Source organism: Anser cygnoides, chromosome 13, assembly GCF_040182565.1.
Source record: "Anser cygnoides isolate HZ-2024a breed goose chromosome 13, Taihu_goose_T2T_genome, whole genome shotgun sequence".
NCBI lineage: Eukaryota > Metazoa > Chordata > Aves > Anseriformes > Anatidae > Anser > Anser cygnoides.
Window position 1 is genome coordinate 4,371,188 of NC_089885.1, and position 17,863 is coordinate 4,389,050.

The 17,863-nt window shown below is 41.6% G+C and overlaps 3 protein-coding genes and 1 non-coding gene across 7 annotated transcripts in view; 2 read left to right on the forward strand and 2 right to left on the reverse strand.

Moving 5' to 3' along the window:
• ATP7A (ATPase copper transporting alpha) overlaps positions 1 to 943 on the reverse strand; it is a 28,518-nt gene extending 27,575 nt beyond the window's left edge. Inside the window, exon 1 of one of the 2 annotated variants that reach the window (XM_048070670.2) lies at positions 822 to 943. The gene's annotated coding sequence lies outside the window, so the exon portion shown is untranslated. Of the gene's footprint in view, positions 1 to 569; positions 763 to 821 lie in introns of those variants that run through there. The other variant, XM_013185156.3, reaches the window with a different exon arrangement.
• Positions 944 to 1,162: 219 nt separating this feature from the next.
• COX7B (cytochrome c oxidase subunit 7B) lies at positions 1,163 to 3,456 on the reverse strand. Its single transcript, XM_013185158.3, has 3 exons — positions 3,253 to 3,456; positions 1,920 to 2,044; positions 1,163 to 1,354 (listed from the first exon to the last, which is right to left on the reverse strand). The coding sequence occupies exons 1-3, from the start codon at positions 3,287 to 3,289 to the stop codon at positions 1,280 to 1,282; spliced, it is 237 nt and encodes a 78-aa protein (XP_013040612.1). The 5' UTR covers positions 3,290 to 3,456; the 3' UTR covers positions 1,163 to 1,279.
• Positions 3,457 to 3,633: 177 nt separating this feature from the next.
• TRNAL-CAA (transfer RNA leucine (anticodon CAA)) lies at positions 3,634 to 3,746 on the forward strand. Its single transcript has 2 exons — positions 3,634 to 3,671; positions 3,701 to 3,746. It is a non-coding gene; the product is annotated as a tRNA-Leu (tRNA).
• Positions 3,747 to 4,359: 613 nt separating this feature from the next.
• MAGT1 (magnesium transporter 1) lies at positions 4,360 to 17,394 on the forward strand. Of its 3 annotated transcripts, none has more exons than XM_048070671.2 (10): positions 4,360 to 4,517; positions 5,420 to 5,589; positions 6,434 to 6,551; positions 7,912 to 8,052; positions 8,680 to 8,820; positions 9,131 to 9,220; positions 11,661 to 11,724; positions 13,184 to 13,258; positions 14,702 to 14,792; positions 16,464 to 17,394. In XM_048070671.2, exons 1-10 carry the CDS (start codon positions 4,437 to 4,439, stop codon positions 16,477 to 16,479), a joined length of 987 nt encoding a protein of 328 aa, XP_047926628.1. In that variant the 5' UTR covers positions 4,360 to 4,436; the 3' UTR covers positions 16,480 to 17,394. The 3 variants fall into 3 exon arrangements, with proteins under 3 accessions (XP_047926628.1, XP_047926629.1, XP_066860894.1); XM_067004793.1 differs by lacking the exon at positions 4,360 to 4,517 and adding an exon at positions 4,830 to 4,849; XM_048070672.2 differs by lacking the exons at positions 11,661 to 11,724; positions 13,184 to 13,258; positions 14,702 to 14,792; positions 16,464 to 17,394 and adding an exon at positions 10,018 to 10,345.
• The last annotated feature ends 469 nt before the right edge of the window (positions 17,395 to 17,863 follow it).

Here is a 17,863-nt window from a genome sequence, read left to right on the forward strand (position 1 = left end):
TGAGACAAACTCTTCGCAAATCCTTTCACTTCTTCCTGTCCTTGCACTAACTCTTCAGAGCAGATTTCCAGAGAACACAGGAATCCCCCTGGAAGAATTGTAACAAGCATTAGGAAGAAAATATAATTTTGCCCCCCTCATTGTACGAGGTCAGCTGAGGCTCCTCATTCCTGTCTCAAAACGCAAGGCAGAAGAATGCGGAACACACCGTGCAAGCGAAAGTAAGAATAAAACCTGTAAATGACACGTTATGCTGGCTTTTACGCTCCCTGCTCACCACCTGGGAAGGAAGAAAGGTCCGTGTCTCTTCTCCAGAGGTAAATACAACCTATTTCTGAACTTCTAACTGAATGGTGGTGGTGCTTAGAGCACATCTTCATGCACACGCCTAACTTGTACGGTATTTATTGGTCTATTTACACCCACAGACACAACGCAGCAAGCAGTCAGGTACACTTTAGCAGCTGTAGGAAATATTTTCAAACATTACAGCCTTGCACTGACAGGATTTAGGTGGGACTTCCAGAAGGCAACGCAGAGTGGCTGCGGGTAAGCTGCGCTCCCTTTACCTCAGCGGTATTTCACTCCAAAGGCCCACAGGCGACGCTCTGCCCTCCCCTGGGCTATTTACACCGCGTTTTTAATGGCAAAAAACGGGGAAAACAGCGGAAAAACCGTCGCTGGGCACCGACAGCGCCGACGTGACAAGGCACAACACCCGGCTGCGCGCCTCCACTTAGAAGGGGGAAAAAAAAAGAGAAAAAAGGGAGCGGGGAAGAAATCCTGAAGGCCGCGGGGGCTCCGAGGACGCGGTTACTCACGGTTCGGGGCCAGCCGCCAGCCGCCGCCCGCCTCAGCGTCCTCACGGAGAACGGCGGAGCCGCCTCTCCCCCGCCGCCTCCCGACGCGCGGGCGCGCTCCGCCCGTCCCCGCTCGGGGCCCCGCCCCGCCCCTCCCACCCGCGTCACGCGACGGGAGAGGCGCCGCTGTCACGTGGCTGCCCTGCTGCCGGGGCGGGGGGGTCGTGGTGCTGAGCGCGCGCTGCGCGCAGCGAGCGAGGAGGGGCGGTAACGGCCGCGCCGCGCCGCCTCACGGCCGCTGGGCGGGGGCTGCCGCTCCGGGAAAGCGACACCGAACGCAAAGGGAAGCCCGGAGAGCCACACAGGTTTCTAGGTATGTTTATTAGAGCAGGAATGCCACGGTACAGGTGGTGCTTGGGGAACAAATGCCGCCAGGATTTCAGTGAAAGCTCGGACCGGTTCGTTACGAGCAGGGGCTGTCACTCCCTCCATTCCTTTGGAGTGATTCTGCCAACAGGCGACAAGCCCCACTCGACTCCAGCTTGTGTAAACACCTGCAGGAGGACAAAAATCCAGACTATTAGCTCTGAAAGCAAAGAAACGTTCCGATACGGGCCTATTTCTGTTGTTTTCCGTTTAGATTTCTTGTATCAGAACATCTCATTCACCTTTCAGTAAAGCAAGTGGAATATATTTATATTGAGCATTACTTAAATGGTTCAGTTTTCTATTTCAAAATATCTAGCTATATAACCAATAATCCGGGATGTCAAAACACATCACTAAAATGGATTTCTTGCACATAATCCATACTGTATTTTCACCATAACCTGCAAGTTCTGCTAAAAATTCTGCCTGAATAGCTTAGACAACCAACATAACGAACACTTGTTTCTATGTTTGAAAAATCATTGAATAGCCTGATATTGAAATTTGTGTAAGAATTCAAAATCAAAAGATGAAATAGTAAAACTTTCACGTCACATTACTGCTCACTTAAAAAAAAAAAAACCTCCAAAATTATGATCACTTACGATATTTGTAACAAGTAAGCCCTTCTGAAAATAGCTTGCAAGTTTACAGCTACATCACAACCCAATGGTGAAAAAAAAAACTTACATAACCCCAGACAGTAGCAAAAACTGCAGCTCCACCAAGCAGTACCAGGTTTCCATACTTGTCATGGAAGTTTGGCTCATGTTTGTGATGAGCTTGCCTTACTGCAGTATGCTGAACGCGGCGAGCTAAGGAAAATTAAATTAAAAATACATGAGTCAACAAAAATATGCATACAAACCATTTACAATCACTGTCTCCCACCAACAGAAAGGCAAAAAAAAACAAGGAAATAATCTTTAGAGCTTTGCAATGACTGCAACGTATGGGATGTACAGAAACTCTTGCATTTCATTTCAGCTCTCCCAGTTTCTCTGTAGAAAAGTATTCCTGAAGTCTGCTTCTGGTAGTAAATCCTTTAAGTTAGCTTTTTCGTTTACATTTTCTCTAGACCTTCAGTGCAGAAGTTCAACTACAGTTTTGACTATTTCTTTAAGGGCATAATTTTAGTACTTAGACGTTTATTTTCAGTATATATGTTTGAGATTTATGTTCATATTTTTAGTACATGTACTTCATATAAGCATTTTCAGGATGAATCCCACCATCAAATGAAGTGTCAGAAATGGTAACACCTTTCTCATTCTCTTTAAGATTTTTGAAGGGAGGTGAAGAAGGAAGTGGAAATACCTGGGGGCCTTTGCGTGATGTAAATAATAGAGGATTAAATACAAGAGAATCTCTCCATGTGACAGGACGGGTGGATACAAGTGTACAGTATAAAAGGCACTCCTATTTAGGAGAAGACAAACTTAAGCATCAAACCACCAGATTAAAAGAAGTGAGCCCACACAAGGTTTTTTGTTTGTTTTTTTTTTTAAACTGACAAAAGAATCTTAAACATAGAGAAACACCCCTAAGCACATTTGTTTGGACTGAGCACATCATACGTACTGATGAACCAGGCCCACATTTAAGGGGACTGGGTGTAACACTAGTGATTCCCTACCGAAGAGGTTACTTAGCCCTTGAGTTTAAGCATTTAGCACTGACAGGGCTTTGCTACCTCACTACGCAGATTACAAGACCTTTATGTGCCTTTAGTTATTATTAAGGAGGAAAAACAGCGAGAAAGGGAACCCAAGGTCAGTTCTAGTAAACACCCACGAGGTAGAAAAGAGAGGAAGAAAGGAAAAAAATAAAAGCAGCAGAGGACAAAGGGCTGACAGCTGCCTGTAGCCCCTCACCTGCCCTCAGGAACCTTCCTTCAGGGAAGAGCAAGCCCGGGGACAGCTCAGGACCACCCCTGACAGGGACAGCAGGAAACAACAGAGACACCTGAGGAACCGGCCGTCCCCAAGCGCTGCTACACCCCGGAGAGCCGCCCCCTGCTTACCGGCGAGGCTCAGAGCGGCCCTGGCCACGGGGAACATGGTGCCGGGGAGCGCGGCTGGCGGGACGCCGCTACCCTTGGTGAGCCCTGAAAAACAAAATGGCCGCGCCGGAAGTGCCGCAGCTGCGCAACGCCGCCGAGCGGAGCACGCTGGGTAATGTAGTTCTCCCCGTGTGGCATGGGGAGGCGGGGGAAAAGCTCGTCCTGGCTGTCACGGAGCCGCAGCGTTGAGAGCGCTGTAGCCACGGCAGAGGTTCTTCTTCTCCGCTGTACGGATTCAGAAACGCTTTTTCAAGAAAAGACAGAGGAAAGAGAGTTGGTAGTGAGCAGGCGCAGCCGTGACGAAAGGACTAAGTGGCTCGGCGCGGCAGCTGCTGTCGCAGTGTCAGGATGGCCGAGTGGTCTAAGGCGCCAGACTCAAGGCATCCCCGCCTTCCCGCGACGCTGGGTATTCTGGTCTCCGTATGGAGGCGTGGGTTCGAATCCCACTTCTGACACAACTTTTTTCTAACTTTTTTTCGGTCTACCTCCACAAATTTGAATCCCTAGAAGACCTAAAAAGCTAAGGGAGAAGGTTTTTAGCGCAAAAAAAAAAAAAAAAAAAAAAAAAAAAAAAAAGATTTGGCTCGCTGCGCCAGAGCGGCGTTCTGTTCCGCAGACGCCCCCGAGCACACACACACAGAGCGTGAATACCGGAGGCGTTTGAGACCCCACCGACCGTTTTGCCAAGCGACTTAATAATTTTACCCCCCATTTTTCATACACTAACCAGCTCCTCGTGGTTTTATTCTGTGTTTCTTTTGTGGGGTTTTTGAGGGAGAGGTGGACAGTTACGGGCGGAACACAAACCCCACACCACGCAGCCCGAGCACGCTGTAGCAGGGCGACGCTTTGTGGTGTTTAACGCAGGAGACGCGGGGTCTGACGGCAGCCTCACGACAAGACACGACGATACCCCGGAGGGACCGCCGCCGCCATGTCGCGACGCCCTCCCTCCCCTCAGCGCTCCTCGCCCGCCCGCCCGCCAATCACACGCCTCCAGCTTGCTTCCTTCCCATTGGCCAACAGCAGCCCTACTGACAGCGGCGTCAGGGAATCGAAACCCGGCAGCCAGGCACGGGCAGGCGCTGTAGCCAATAGGAAGCGGCCGGGCGGGGCCGAGCCGCCGGTGGGAGCGAGGGGCAGCGATGGCGGCACTGGGGGTGCTGGCGCTGCTGCTGCTGGCGGCCTGCGGCGGGCCGCGCGCGGCGGGGCAGAAGCGGAAGGAGGTGAGGGGCGGGGGGAGGGGGGGAGCCCTGAGGGGAGCCCTGAGGGGAGCCCTGAGGGGAGCCCTGAGGGGAGCCCTGAGGGGAGCCCTGAGGGGAGCCCTGAGGGGAGCCCTGAGGGGAGCCCTGAGGGGTTCAGGGTTTACTGAGGGCTTTAGATAGCTGTTTCTGGTTGTAGTCGCGAAGATACCACTTATTTCTCCATGCTTCCTTCTCAGGGTTTAAAGGTTTCCTGTATGTATGTATATGTTTCAAGCCAGTGAAGGGTAGTTGGTTATTTACCAAAACATGTTTGTTCCTGAGAGTGCTCACAAGAAGTACAAACGTAGCTTGTGGTAAATGCTGAGTTTCTGTTAATTATGCTTCTTGTATGACATTATAACACTCTTTGCTTTTTTCTTTTTTTAAAGGAGAACGTATTGTGCACTCATGAGTTTTGCAAGCATGTACAGAATCATTTTTTTTTCTTATATCTATCCTGAAAATTAAATGTTGAGCTCCTTTTCGTAGTGCTTCCAGCACTAGCACTTGCTCCACTTCTTGAGTTTTGAAATCTCCCCCAAGTGTGATGCTTCATATCAAATAAATACTAACAAGACTAGGTTTGGGGTGCTTTGTGTGGCTAAAATAAATCTTATCGTTAGCACTGTGAGAAAGTACTTCTGAGCTGACAGCCACATTAGTGCTTGAAGTAAATGAGCATCATTAATGTGATTGTCAGGAGGCTCTGTGAATGCCTTTGAGACTCTTTATGAAGCATCCCATCACGCTGTCGTTATTCTTAATGAATAGTGTGCAGCAGTTTGTTACAGTAAAAATACAGACCTTCAAGTCTGTGCTGTAAGAGATTGGAGGAAATAAAACACACCAAAACCTCAGCAATATTTCTCTGGCTTTGTTTTCAGATGGTATTATCAGAAAAAGTGAACCAGCTGATGGAGTGGGCTAGTAAAAGATCTGTAATTCGAATGAACGGAGACAAGTTTCGACGCTTTGTGAAGGCACCACCCAGAAATTACTCTGTGATTGTGATGTTCACCGCTCTTCAGCCTCACAGACAATGTGTCGTGTGCAAGTATGGGCTTAATTCGTAATCTTGGTTTTGAAAGTCATCATATGCTTTGTAGGACATTAAATTTAACAAGAGGGTGAAACTTTCATGTGCACAGGAGGAAGATACTAACGCCCATTATACGAGGGTTATCTTTGAAGTTGTTGGTGGGAATGTGTGTGATATGTATGTGGGAAAACAGCATAGTCCTTAATTATTTATTCTCCTCTTGAAATAACTGACGTTATGCAGAGAAAATACTTTTGTTGGTAGGCTTCTGGAGAGAGGGTGGAAACGCAGCTTTCCTGGCGTGAGCTGCTGAGGAAATGTTTGCAGAATTACTGCTGGCCTTGCAGGCTAAAAGTTGCTGTTAATTAATGTTGACTGATGTTTGTTTACACTGATAATATGCTGGATCCTTAAATATATTAAGGCCTTCATGTATTAATCTGGGGGTGATAAGGTTCAAATAGATATCAGAAGATAACTTTTTTACCATACTAATTAGTTTGCTATCTTCTGACACAGAAAAGTGGGTGTGCTTGTGTTTGTTTCAGTGTTCCAAGGTTTAGCAAATTGTGATCTACTGGATTGCGTGTCTGTTTTCCATGGTTAGCACTGCTTCTTGTTATGGACACAACGAAACTTGCACTTTATATTTACGTTAAAAAAAAAGTGCATATGCTTTGATTGTTAGGCGAATACCTGACCTCAATTTTTCTTTTGTTAAACATGAGAAAATAAACATGGAGGAGTGGGTGAGATGCTCCTGTTAAGGGGGTGGATGGCTACAGGTCTTAAAACTGTTCTGTAGTTTGTGTTTTGAGCTCACACATGATAGAGCCTCTCACTTTGCGTGTTTTTACAGGCAGGCTGATGAGGAATACCAGATTCTGGCAAACTCCTGGCGATACTCCAGTGCATTTACCAATAAGATCTTTTTTGCTATGGTTGATTTTGATGAAGGCTCAGATGTGTTTCAGATGGTAAAGTTCTTTTTTTTTTTTATCTCTTAATGTTATTTTTAGCTCATGCGTTGGAGGGTAAAACCATACAAAAACCATACAAACCATACAAAATGTATTACAATGACTTAAGTTGTATAGTATCACAGTGACTAAATTGAAAAGTTAAAAGCTACCACTGATACAGAAGAAAATTGAAGAGCAGAGAGCAGCAGCATTTTGGTAGTAGTATTAACAGCACTGACAAATGTGGAATAGGTTTAAGGAGTGTATTAGCTTGTCTGACTTTTCTCTGGATCTGTCTCCTGTAATAACTTGCAGTGTCATTTTTAATAGAATTGCTCAAAATACAGGAAGAAGTAAGATAGAAAACACTGAACTCCTTAGGACTGGATATAAAAGTTTTGTATAACTAGGGGGTGGTCGATTAGGCTTTCAGAATTGGAGACTTCTTTTGCTCTTCTACTAAGACTATATAACAAGATTAAAAAAAAATCTAGAACAACAATTGCAAATGTGCATGGAATGATAGAATTAATAATTAATCACAGTTTTGCAAATTGTAACTTTTTTTTTAAGGAGATGCTTGCCTCAGTATTTAAAAGTCACCTAATTTAGGTGATGGTACTTTGTTAAATGGAAGTTTTAGAAAGGAGACATGGAATTTTTTAACATTCTTGTTAGATTTTTTTTCCCAGAATGAATTAATTTTTGATGGAACACTAAGCTATGGCCTTCACATATTATTGTATGTATTCTTATTTTGTAGGTTCCTCTCTAAATAGTAGTATTTATAGAACAAACAGATTAAAGTAAAAACTGAAATGCTATGGGCAAAACAGTGTTGGGGAAGTATCTTCATTAGGAAAAGATGACGGAACTTCATTTTAAAAACTATTTCTGTTTTTTTACTCTTGTCTCCTACTAACTGGATTGGATCTTTTGAAATGGTAGCTACAGATCTGAGTACTAATGAAGAAATGTCGATCACTTTAGAAAGTATGCTCAATTTAAAAAAAAAAAAAAAAAAGTAGTAATGTCTTGTTTTCCCCAGAGGCATCCAGGACACCTAGTGGTAGAGATCAAAAAAGTTGTTTCTGATGCTTAAGAGAGGAAACGGCATGGAACATATGAGGGAATTTACAGGAGCTTATTGATTACTGTCTTAGATCAAATTCTTGTCTGTTCTGTTTTTATGAGGTATGGAAGTGCGAGTTACTGTGTGCTGTATACTTTTTTAAAGTCATTGTGAAATATGTTAATTGAATAGTTGTTCTTTCTGATTGACTTGGTGACTGTTGCACCATGCAGATGAAATGGAAGCGTGTTGTGAAGTAGACCTTTCATGGTGCTGTGTCTTCTGTGAATTTTCTAAATACAGCTAAACATGAATTCTGCTCCAACCTTCATTAATTTTCCTGCTAAAGGGAAGCCTAAACGGGGTGACACGTATGAACTTCAGGTGCGCGGCTTTGCAGCTGAGCAGCTTGCTCGTTGGGTGGCTGACAGGACTGATGTCAATGTAAGTGTGTGTAGTTATACATGTATACTAAGACTTTACCCACCAGCAGCTCTGCAGCACTCACTACATGTTCTGGCTACAAAATACCCAAAATATGAAGTAATTGTGTTTTGTTGATAAGCCTACTCTTAGATACTCCAACTGGCTTTTGTCTATATAATCTATCCCTGTAAGCATGCGAGGCCAGGTTGGGTGGGGCTTTGGGCAGCTTGGTCTAGTGGAAGTTGTCACTGCATGTGGCAAGGATGTTGGAACTAGGTGGTCTTTAAGGTCCCTTCCAACCACTCTGATTCTGTGATGCTACATCTTAAATCTTCCTTACCCCATATTCCAATATTTTGTGTAATTCTCTGTTTAATAACATGGTAAAACTCATCTCCTTACTTCCTCCTTTTTCTTCTCCTGTTAAAGGAAAACAGTCTTTCAAGTAGTAGGTAAGGTGATGGTGCATAAACCAGTAAAGGGAGAAGAAGCTTTACCTACTTCTTTAGTCAGAATTATTATACACAAAGTTGTGGGGATGTTCTTTGTGTTTATATTTTTTCCACTCTAATGTGTTTTTGTGTTAGGAGTAAGGATATAATATATAATGCTGTTAAGGTAAAATAACGGATCTTCTTTGTGTAGATTCGTGTGATAAGGCCACCAAACTACGCTGGACCGTTGATGTTAGGACTGCTGCTGGCTGTCATTGGAGGCCTTGTGTATTTGCGTGGAAGCAATCTGGATTTTCTGTACAACAAAACTGGCTGGGCATTTGCTGCTTTGGTGAGTAATTCTAGCTCTTGTCTGCCTGTTGTCATATGAGTTTCATAGCAATTCAAATCTTTCAAAGCTATTGTATTTAAAGAAGCTTAAACATGCTAGAAGAAAATGAGGTGCACTTAGCTTCTCTTTTTAGTAGTCTGATACTATAATTTGATCTCTGTCTTTTCAGCTCAGTTGATGCTTGGTTACCTACTTTTATTACTAGTGAAAGATAGGATGGTGCTTAGCTTAAGTACTTCTTACTATGAAAGGAAAAGGAAATCGGGTGGAAAAAATCCTTATGGATTATTGTTTCTTTTTTCCTTTTCAGTGTTTTGTATTAGCAATGACGTCAGGCCAGATGTGGAACCACATTAGAGGGCCACCCTATGCTCATAAGAATCCCCATACAGGACAAGTGGTAAGTCTCTTTTTATCTACTTTTCTACATTTTTATTATATTTCTACTGATTAAAATTCGATACTAAAAGAGGCAAGTCAGAAAGAAGCCAAGAATAGAATCTGCACTGTTACTAAGTCAATGAGGCTAACCTGTCCTGCCGTGAGCAAGGCAACTTAGCTTCAGTTTTGGTTCAGAGAGGATCTGCCTCCTCTTAAAATATACCCACGAGAGAGGGGTTTTGTAGGTAATTTGCAGCTCAAGTTATTTTGCTACTAAGCAATCACAGAATACCGATCTTAATCCAAAATCGAATAATCTGTTGTGTCATTGCTGTATGATAATGGTTATCTCCAATTCCATCTTGAGAGGAAGGTGATTGCTACGATTTTTAGTTCAGTGATTGATTAATTCTATAAGACTGATGTTGTTAGCTCTGTGATGTTTGAAGGGTAAGGACAAACACTGTCTAGGGTTTTTTTTAGCTATATTGCTTTCTGCGTTCAGCAATAAGCAGTTTGGGAGCCAGATTAAGAATAAGCAATTCTTAATCAGATTGGAAATATGATGATTAATTTACTATCTAGCAATATGCTCCGCTTCATGTTGGAAACAGCTTGAAGTGGTTTCCATGCCGTAAAGCATTAGTCATCATATGGATGGTACTCTGCAGAAAACAGGACAGCCTGGTTTGGAAGTGTTGCCTTGGAGTATATTTTTGCTGTTTTAATACCCAGAGAGTTTGGGGACTTTTTGTGGAGACATTGATTATTCTAGTGATTGCAGAAAGCTAAGAAGATCCTTAAATAATGCTCTAGGGTAAAGAGGATAGCATACAGAGTCACCAAAACTGTTTGCTAACAAGATGTTTGGGATAGGGGTTTCCCCCCGCTTCAGAACCTAAGGTAAGCATTTATTTCATCTTTCCTGTTTTTCTCTATCTTCCCCCGAAGTATAAAGGTGTATATATATTTAACAAAAAAGTAGTAGGTTTTGGAAGCAGGATGATGAGAATGCTTTTTCTTAGTTTCTGAAGGTAGGTTATTTTAAGTGAGTTGATCTCTGCCATCTCTTACCATTCCTATTTGTTTTCGTGTTTTCTTTGCAGCATTTATTTACCTGTGATACTGCTCTCCCCTGTCTTGAACATAATACATATATATATGTATTTTATATACATATATGTATGTGTATATATGTATAGTACCTCTAGTGCTGAAGAAAAATCATTCTAAATTACTAAATGCAAAATGAAGGTGTCTGTTAGGTCTTACATGCTCAACAGTGCTATTGTTGAACTTGGCGATTTCATATATTTCATGGTCTTCTCTAGCTCATACACCTGTGTAACGACTTCATACAAAACACCTTGCTTTGAGATTCTCAAGGTAAACTAATGTCTACTGATCTTAGACCCATAAAATCTTGTTATTGGGGAAAAATCAGTTTTAGCATGTCTTGATACACTGCCCTGCACATAATACAGAAGGAGATGCACTGTAAGAGTAGTCTGTATGTGCCAAGAGCATTGCATCTCTTGAGGTACACACAGTGTATTGGCTCTTCTTGTGCAGTTTGCTAGGAATTAATTTAGTGAGATGGCCTTTCACGCCTGGTTAGGTGGGTCAGGCCCTCTGTATTCTTCCACTAAAAGTCAATCTGCTTATGAAATGTGTTTTTCTACTTGGATATTACATCGCAATCATAGTGAAGTAGAGCTTCCCGTAAGGGACTGAACAACAGTAGTCTTTAACTTTCACAAATTTTGAACTTTCTGTTAAGTCAGTTGGTAGACTTGTAACAAAGAAGAAACAAACCTGTCTGAGCCAGCTTAGAGTAGAAGTTCTCATCTTTGAAATGTTTTCTTGGAAGCATTTCTTCTTTTTGTTTTGTATTAAACTTCTGTTTAACTTATTCCTAACCCTTTTTGATCTTAATACAAAGGCCGAAGAGTAAAGCTTAAAGGATGTTGGTAGTGGTGTTCCTTTTACTGTGATGCCATGAAAAAGATTTCAAATGTTGGGCACTGGAGCCAAGTGAGTAGGGTTCATGTGCAAGTTGAAGAGACAGTCCCAGAACTGAGAAGCGATATATGTAGAATAAGGATCCAAGTCAGGGTATGGCTCAGACTTGGAAGGCAGCGTGTATTAATGTGGTATTTTGCTCTGTCAAACAGGCAATCTGGATCACGAAGGTTGTAGCTGCACTTCTGTTATTATAATCTGTACGGTACTTTGGGCTGTTTACATGCAGTAGGAGAAGGATTTCTGATGCTGCTGCAAAATAAATTGCTGCACAACCAATAACGTAAATTGATATACAACAGATTCACACTACAACTTCTTTTCTGTCTCCTGAAAGAGACACTGCAAAACCCAGTTCCCAGCTCAATAGCTGTTGTTAATTGTTTCAAAGTTGACTCCAGTCTTTCTAAAATTCAATTGCTCTTTGTCTCTTACAGAGCTATATCCATGGAAGCAGCCAAGCCCAATTTGTTGCAGAAACGCACATTGTTCTTCTGTTTAGTATCCTTCTTCCTGAGATGCAAGTTGGTGGTGACAATTTTTCTGTTAGCTTATGCTGCTGCCTCTTTTATTGAGAGCATTTTGTCAAGGCTCGTATCTGTCACCTAATGCTGAGCAGAAGCTTGTAGAGCCTTTCTGTGTTGACAGCTATGCCTTTCTAATGACAGTGATCTTTAAGCTGAACAGAAAAACATTTACTGCTTTCTCTCTAACTTCTGCCTTGCTCAGTGACCGAACTGGATAACATTAAAAATGTGGATCCTAGTGGCATTGTAAGGTTCTTCAGGACAGTCCCTGTTCTTTTCTACATGTCTTGTCTCTTCAGTCTCACTTAATTCTTGCTTTGGTGTTGAATTCTTTCCTTTGTTACTGGTGTTTCTTCTTTAATTTCTTTGCTTACCTTCTCTGTTTTTAATTTTAGCTCTTTTTAATGCTAACAAGTCAGGATTTTTCCATGCTGGTATTAAGCCATTAAGAGAGGCAAGCAGAATCTTGCTGGCTGAGTTTTTTCATTTCTCAATTGTATAAAAGTGTTTCTTTTGAGTGTCAGTAGTACTCTGAAATCATCTGTACCTAGAGTCATCTCTGAATCAAGCCCTTCTTCCTTGTCTTGCCACCTGTATCAGCCTGTGCCTTATTTTATCTCTCTTTTATTTAATCCTGTTTTTTGGCCTTGCGGCTCCAGTGTCCCAAATTGTCTACATTTTATGGTACCCAAGCATACATATCTGCAGACTTACTACAGACGCATCAACCAGCTTCTCACTTAAACTGTCTCATTTCAAAACTTCTTTCAAAGTACCTGTCCTCTTCAGTGCTCTGCTGTGGTTAACGAGTTCCTTCTGTTGCAAGAGCAAGGTTCTTTAACTGAGTGACTTCAGCTGCTTTCTTCGTTTTCTCTTAGATCTTAATATCTAAATTTCAGCAAGAGATGCATTTTTGTTGTTTTTCCTTTTTAATTCATCAATATAAAGTAAGCAATTGATGTTTAAGTACACTGGTGTGTGCGGGGGGGAGTTTTCAACTCTGTATTCTTTATCAAAGATTTTTTTTAATGATTAATACTGGAAAACTCCATTTAGAAGGGGACTTAAGTTTCCTTTAATTGAAGAATTAGAAAAGACTGAAATATTTCTACTTGAAAGTCACCACATTAGATCAAATATTGCATGCATTTTATTTATTCTATTAGCTGAGTAAAGATAGCAGAGGATGTATCACTGTGTCTTCTGGTTTGTACTTGAAACTTTGTCTATTTTCTCTTAGATGTTGTCAATTATTGAGTAACTTTCAACTTGCTTCTTCCCCCCGACCTGTTGTTGTCCAGAAAGCCATTAATTTTTCCAGTGAGTGTTAATTTCCCAGCTATGGGGTGGGAGTTAACATAAGAAAGGAGGAGTGAGTGTGTTGTATTAAGGCTAGTGTGTTTTGTTGATTTAGCCTTAAACAGTGTCTGTAGATGGTGGTGTTACTTTAGGAATGGTTCTCCTCCATGAAGCTGCTACTTCTGACCTGGATGTGGGGAAAAGAAAAAGTGAGTACTAATACTTGTCTTTCTATCAAGAGTTGTTAGATTCCATAAAGATTTTTGATATGATATTTAATAAAAATGCCTTTACACTTTGGGGTTTTTATTGTGAATATCAGCTGATTTTTTTGATTTTTTTTATATTTTCCTGTTAGTTTCCAGCAAATAATGTTATTCGGGGTCCTTCAACCTTGCAGTTGTCAGAACAGGAATTATTTCCAGTTTGGAGTACGTGGATCTATCTTTTTTCTTTTCCACTGCTATTAATTAGGGGTATGTAATCCGAAAGTGCAGGCAGGTCCCACACGAGTTGTATATCTGAGGCTCAATAACTTTTTTTTTCTTTTGCTGCTGTTCGCAGCAGAAGCAGCAGCAGTAGTTTGAGTTCTTCTCATATTTCATTGGTACACTTGGACTTCTGGTGGGAGAGAAGTGAAACACTTCTGCTTTACTCCAGGAATGCGTACCATAGCATGCATGTGTGCATATACTTTCCACCTTTAAGTACAAGTGAATCCTTGGTTATTTCACCAGCATTTGGAGTTACTCAGCAGAATTCAAAGCAGTCTGGGGAGAAAGGAAGATGTAAAGATGCCTCACACCATTTTGTTAGTAAGGGAGGGAAGAAGGGACTGATTTTTTTTTTCCTCTTAAACTGATGGTATAAAATTGACTTACAGTAGGAATTTGAAAGAAAATTAATGTTGATATATTTCATAGAATCATTCAGGTTGGAAAAGACCTCTAAGATCATCTAGTTCAGCCTTTTAGCCTAGTATTCAAATCCACCACTAAATCATACTAAGTTCTACATCTACATGTTTCTTGAAAACCTCTAGGGATGGTGACTCGACCTCTTCCCTATTCTATTCTAATGCCCTACAAGCCTTTAAGTAAAGAAGTTCCTCCTAATATCCAACATAAACCTCCCCGGTGTAAATTGAAGCCATTTCCCTGTGTCTTTATCACTTGGTGCTTGAGAGAAGAGCCCAATCCCCACCTCGCTGCAACCTCCTTTTAGGTAATTGTAAAGTACAGTAAGGTCTTCCCTGAGCCTTCTCTTCTCCAAGCTAAACAACCCTAGTTCCATCAGCTGCTCCTCATAAGACTTTTTTTCTAAACCCTTCACCAGCTTCTTTGTCCTTTGGACATGCTCCAGCGCCTTGATGTCCTTCTTGTAGTGAGGAACTCCAAACAGAACACAGTATTTGAGGTGCAGCCTCACCAGAGCCCAGTACAGAGGGAAAATCGCTTCCCTAGTCCTGCTGGCCACTCTATTTCTGATACGAGCCAGGACTGTTGGCCTTCTGACTTCTTCTAAGGGATTATAATAAAGGTTTCATCTAACCAAACTTGTAAATATTGCAGAAAGCTTTTAAAAACCCCAGTTGCCATGGTGTTTTTGGAGAGAGCTATCACTGCCATAATCTTACTCTGCGTCTCTTGCAGTCATGTGTATAGCTGGTATTGGCTTGGTGGTGTTGTTCTTCAGTTGGCTGCTCTCCGTCTTCAGATCAAAATACCACGGATACCCGTACAGGTACAGCTTTGCTGCTGCTTTGGTTGTTGTTCTCGTGTGCATTGCAGTGCAGCTATACATCACTGCAGTCTGCTTTGTAGAGAATGGAGAAAATAAAAATACTGGCATAAAGATTGAGAAAAAATAATAGAAGTTTTTACCTGGATTTATGAATGAATCTGTTCCTGTAGGCTGGTATTTCCTTGTCTGGTAATGTTAATGTAAGTCAGAAGGGAGAAAGAAGCAAAGCACTTTTTTTTTCCTGCCATCTAGTTTGGTGGGAAATACTCTTTAAAAAATGCTCCCTTGCTTCTCAAAGAGTAGCAATATTGGCTGATACAATGACCAGAAACACAGCATTTGGTGGATAACACTGTTTTCAGTCTGGCCAGAGCCAGGATTGCAGTACATTCCTTTTCATGCCATTATGCATACAAAATATTTCTATTCTCATACTGATATTTAAAGCTGCCTATATTCCACAACTGCTTCTGTAAGGAGTCTAGCACTCTTCATTGAGTGGTTTGTTTATTTATTTATTGATAGGTGCAGGTGTCTTGGGTGTTTTTACCGGGTTTAGTTTTTTTTGAAGGAATCAGTACATTTGAGGGGCCAGCTTCTAACCATCTCAGCTTCTGCCAAGAGTTTAATGTGTCTGGAAAGCTGATCCTAGTTTCCAGAGGCAAACATGGTCCTGTTTCTCGGAGAAGTTGTCATGACAGGTTACCTTGCGGGTATATGCAGAGAACATCGGTGGGTTCATGTGAGTTTGTAATAACACAAGGACATGGAAGATGTATTTTCACAAGATTTCTACTTATTACAGATTAACGCCAATCACCACGAGCAATCTCATCTGGATTAGATTCAAGCAGTGAGGTTCAGGCAGAAGGCCGGTTGCTAAAATTAAAATCATTCTCCTCACTATTTATTTTCAGTTCCAGTATTTCTTCAGTGATCTTGCTTTCTGAGACTGGGAGTGTACGTTTCGGCTGTAGCCGTGGTGAAGCCAGAGGTCTGAAGTTAGTTTATAATTCCTGAAATTATTGGCTGTTATCATAACTGTGAGGTTCAAGGGCAGCTGCTCTAACTCACTGTGAAACATCTCGTGCTCTTGTCTAACAGCCCTTAGCAAAGTGCATACGGTTGCAGTGTGTGATGCCAGCCCAATATTTTCATGTCAATACTGAAATTCTGCTCAAAAAGCCTTTTGTACTTCTCGATGTTCTTCTGTTGACTCCTCAAAAGCATCCATGATGTGTATTAAGGAATCCTATGAATCCACTGTTGCAATCTCTTTATATCCACAGGCTGGGTAACTGCTTAGGCAGAAGTCAGATCATTTGCGTTTGTGAATATCTCATTAATAAAATGTGTTAGTCACTAGGACATCTGTAAGACCAGAAGAGAGCTGAGTTTCTTCCTTGTTGAATAACTGATTGGCCTTTATTCTGTTCTATGCTGTGGTCTTACATACTACTTCTAAGTTTGTAGAAGGCACAATGTGGTTGCTCTGGCTTTAGACGTACTAGAAGGCTTGCTTTTAAGTGGTTTTCTCCACAGCTATTTATATCTTAGCTGCAGCAGGCCCAGTTTCTCGTTCTGATTTTCTAGGTATATGTGAAAGCTAAATAGAATGTTGTACAACTTTGTTTCTTATAGAATTAATAAGCATTCTTTTTTTCCTTGCAGTTTCCTAATGAGTTAAAGGATTCCAGAATGTAACATCAGAAAGGCGGTGGCTCTGAAATTGAGTGGGATGGAACGGAAGAGCTCAATATGTATGGTTCATGCTACCTCTCTTTACACTGAATGAGATAGTTAAACACTGAACCAAAGACAACGTGTAGTGCCTTAAATAAAACAAGCAATGTGCTCTGAAGGACAGAGTATTAAGAATGCAATCTCTCTCATAAGCTTTACATCTTCTGAAACAACTTTGAATCTAACGAAGTTCAGAACTTTGTGTTTAGAACTACTATGTTTCCTTAGACTAACCAGAAACAGTACTTTAAATTCAGTTGGATAATCTGTTTTTCATGGTTTTGTTCCCCTCAAATACTTACTACTTATTCACACGTAACAGGTGACGGTAGCTTTTCTGTAACGCCTTTTCATGGTTGATGAAACCTCCTCACGTACCTGCATATCTCTTCCTTCTGTCTGTGTGTGACCCTCTGAGCATACTTCAGATTCCGTTATGGTATGTGCGTGTCCTAGAGCTGGATCTGAATGTTGAGAAGAGCACTGAACTGCTGTATGACGCAAGAGATCGCTTCACAGATGAAGGAAGAATTCTTCATGTAGAAATGACTCATAAAAACTTAAATTAACATTTCACAGGGTGTTCTACTAATGAGTTTTATAGTTGATATTCAGGACTGGAAAAAAAAAAACAAACAACTAGGTGCATTTGTTTGTTTTCCCCCCACTAAATTATGAAAATATGATAAACTCTGCTGTTCTTGATTTGTTTGAAGTCCCTACTTGTTATAGAGCAACTTGTTTAATTATTAATTAAAAACTTTCTTTGCCAAATAGTGAAACTACATGAATTAGCTTGTAAGCACTGGCTTAGAGCTGAAAAAATATTCACATAGCAATCCACGCTTCCCCCCCCCCCCCCCCCCCAAAAAAAAAAAAACCAAAAAACAAAACTGAAAGGCTGATTTCAAAGTTAACTGATTATCTGTCATGTGAATTACAGGTTGCTAACTGGCTTTAAAGTTACTGCTCAAACCACCTGGTGTCAGATTTTGGTCACTATTTAAGCTCTCACGGTCTCTGTTTTCTCCACGTTTTGTTTCAGCCTTATGTACTTGGGAGGACGTGGGACTGGGCAGAGCTATCCAATTCCAGGATAAATATTGTTACTCCAGGAAAGATTTGTTAGCCTTACAGTTGAACGGATGTGCTTTTTGCGCTCTCATCTCACAAAGGTGCTTTGTCTTAAGGATTCTCGAATAGAAGACCTTGTGCCTCAGCCCCCACTGTTGTGTAATTCAGCATCTGTACTACAGGAAATCTGTGGCCTATATCAGTAATACTCCCTCTTGTAGACTATGGTGGCCTTGGAGGTTTCTAGTCAGAGG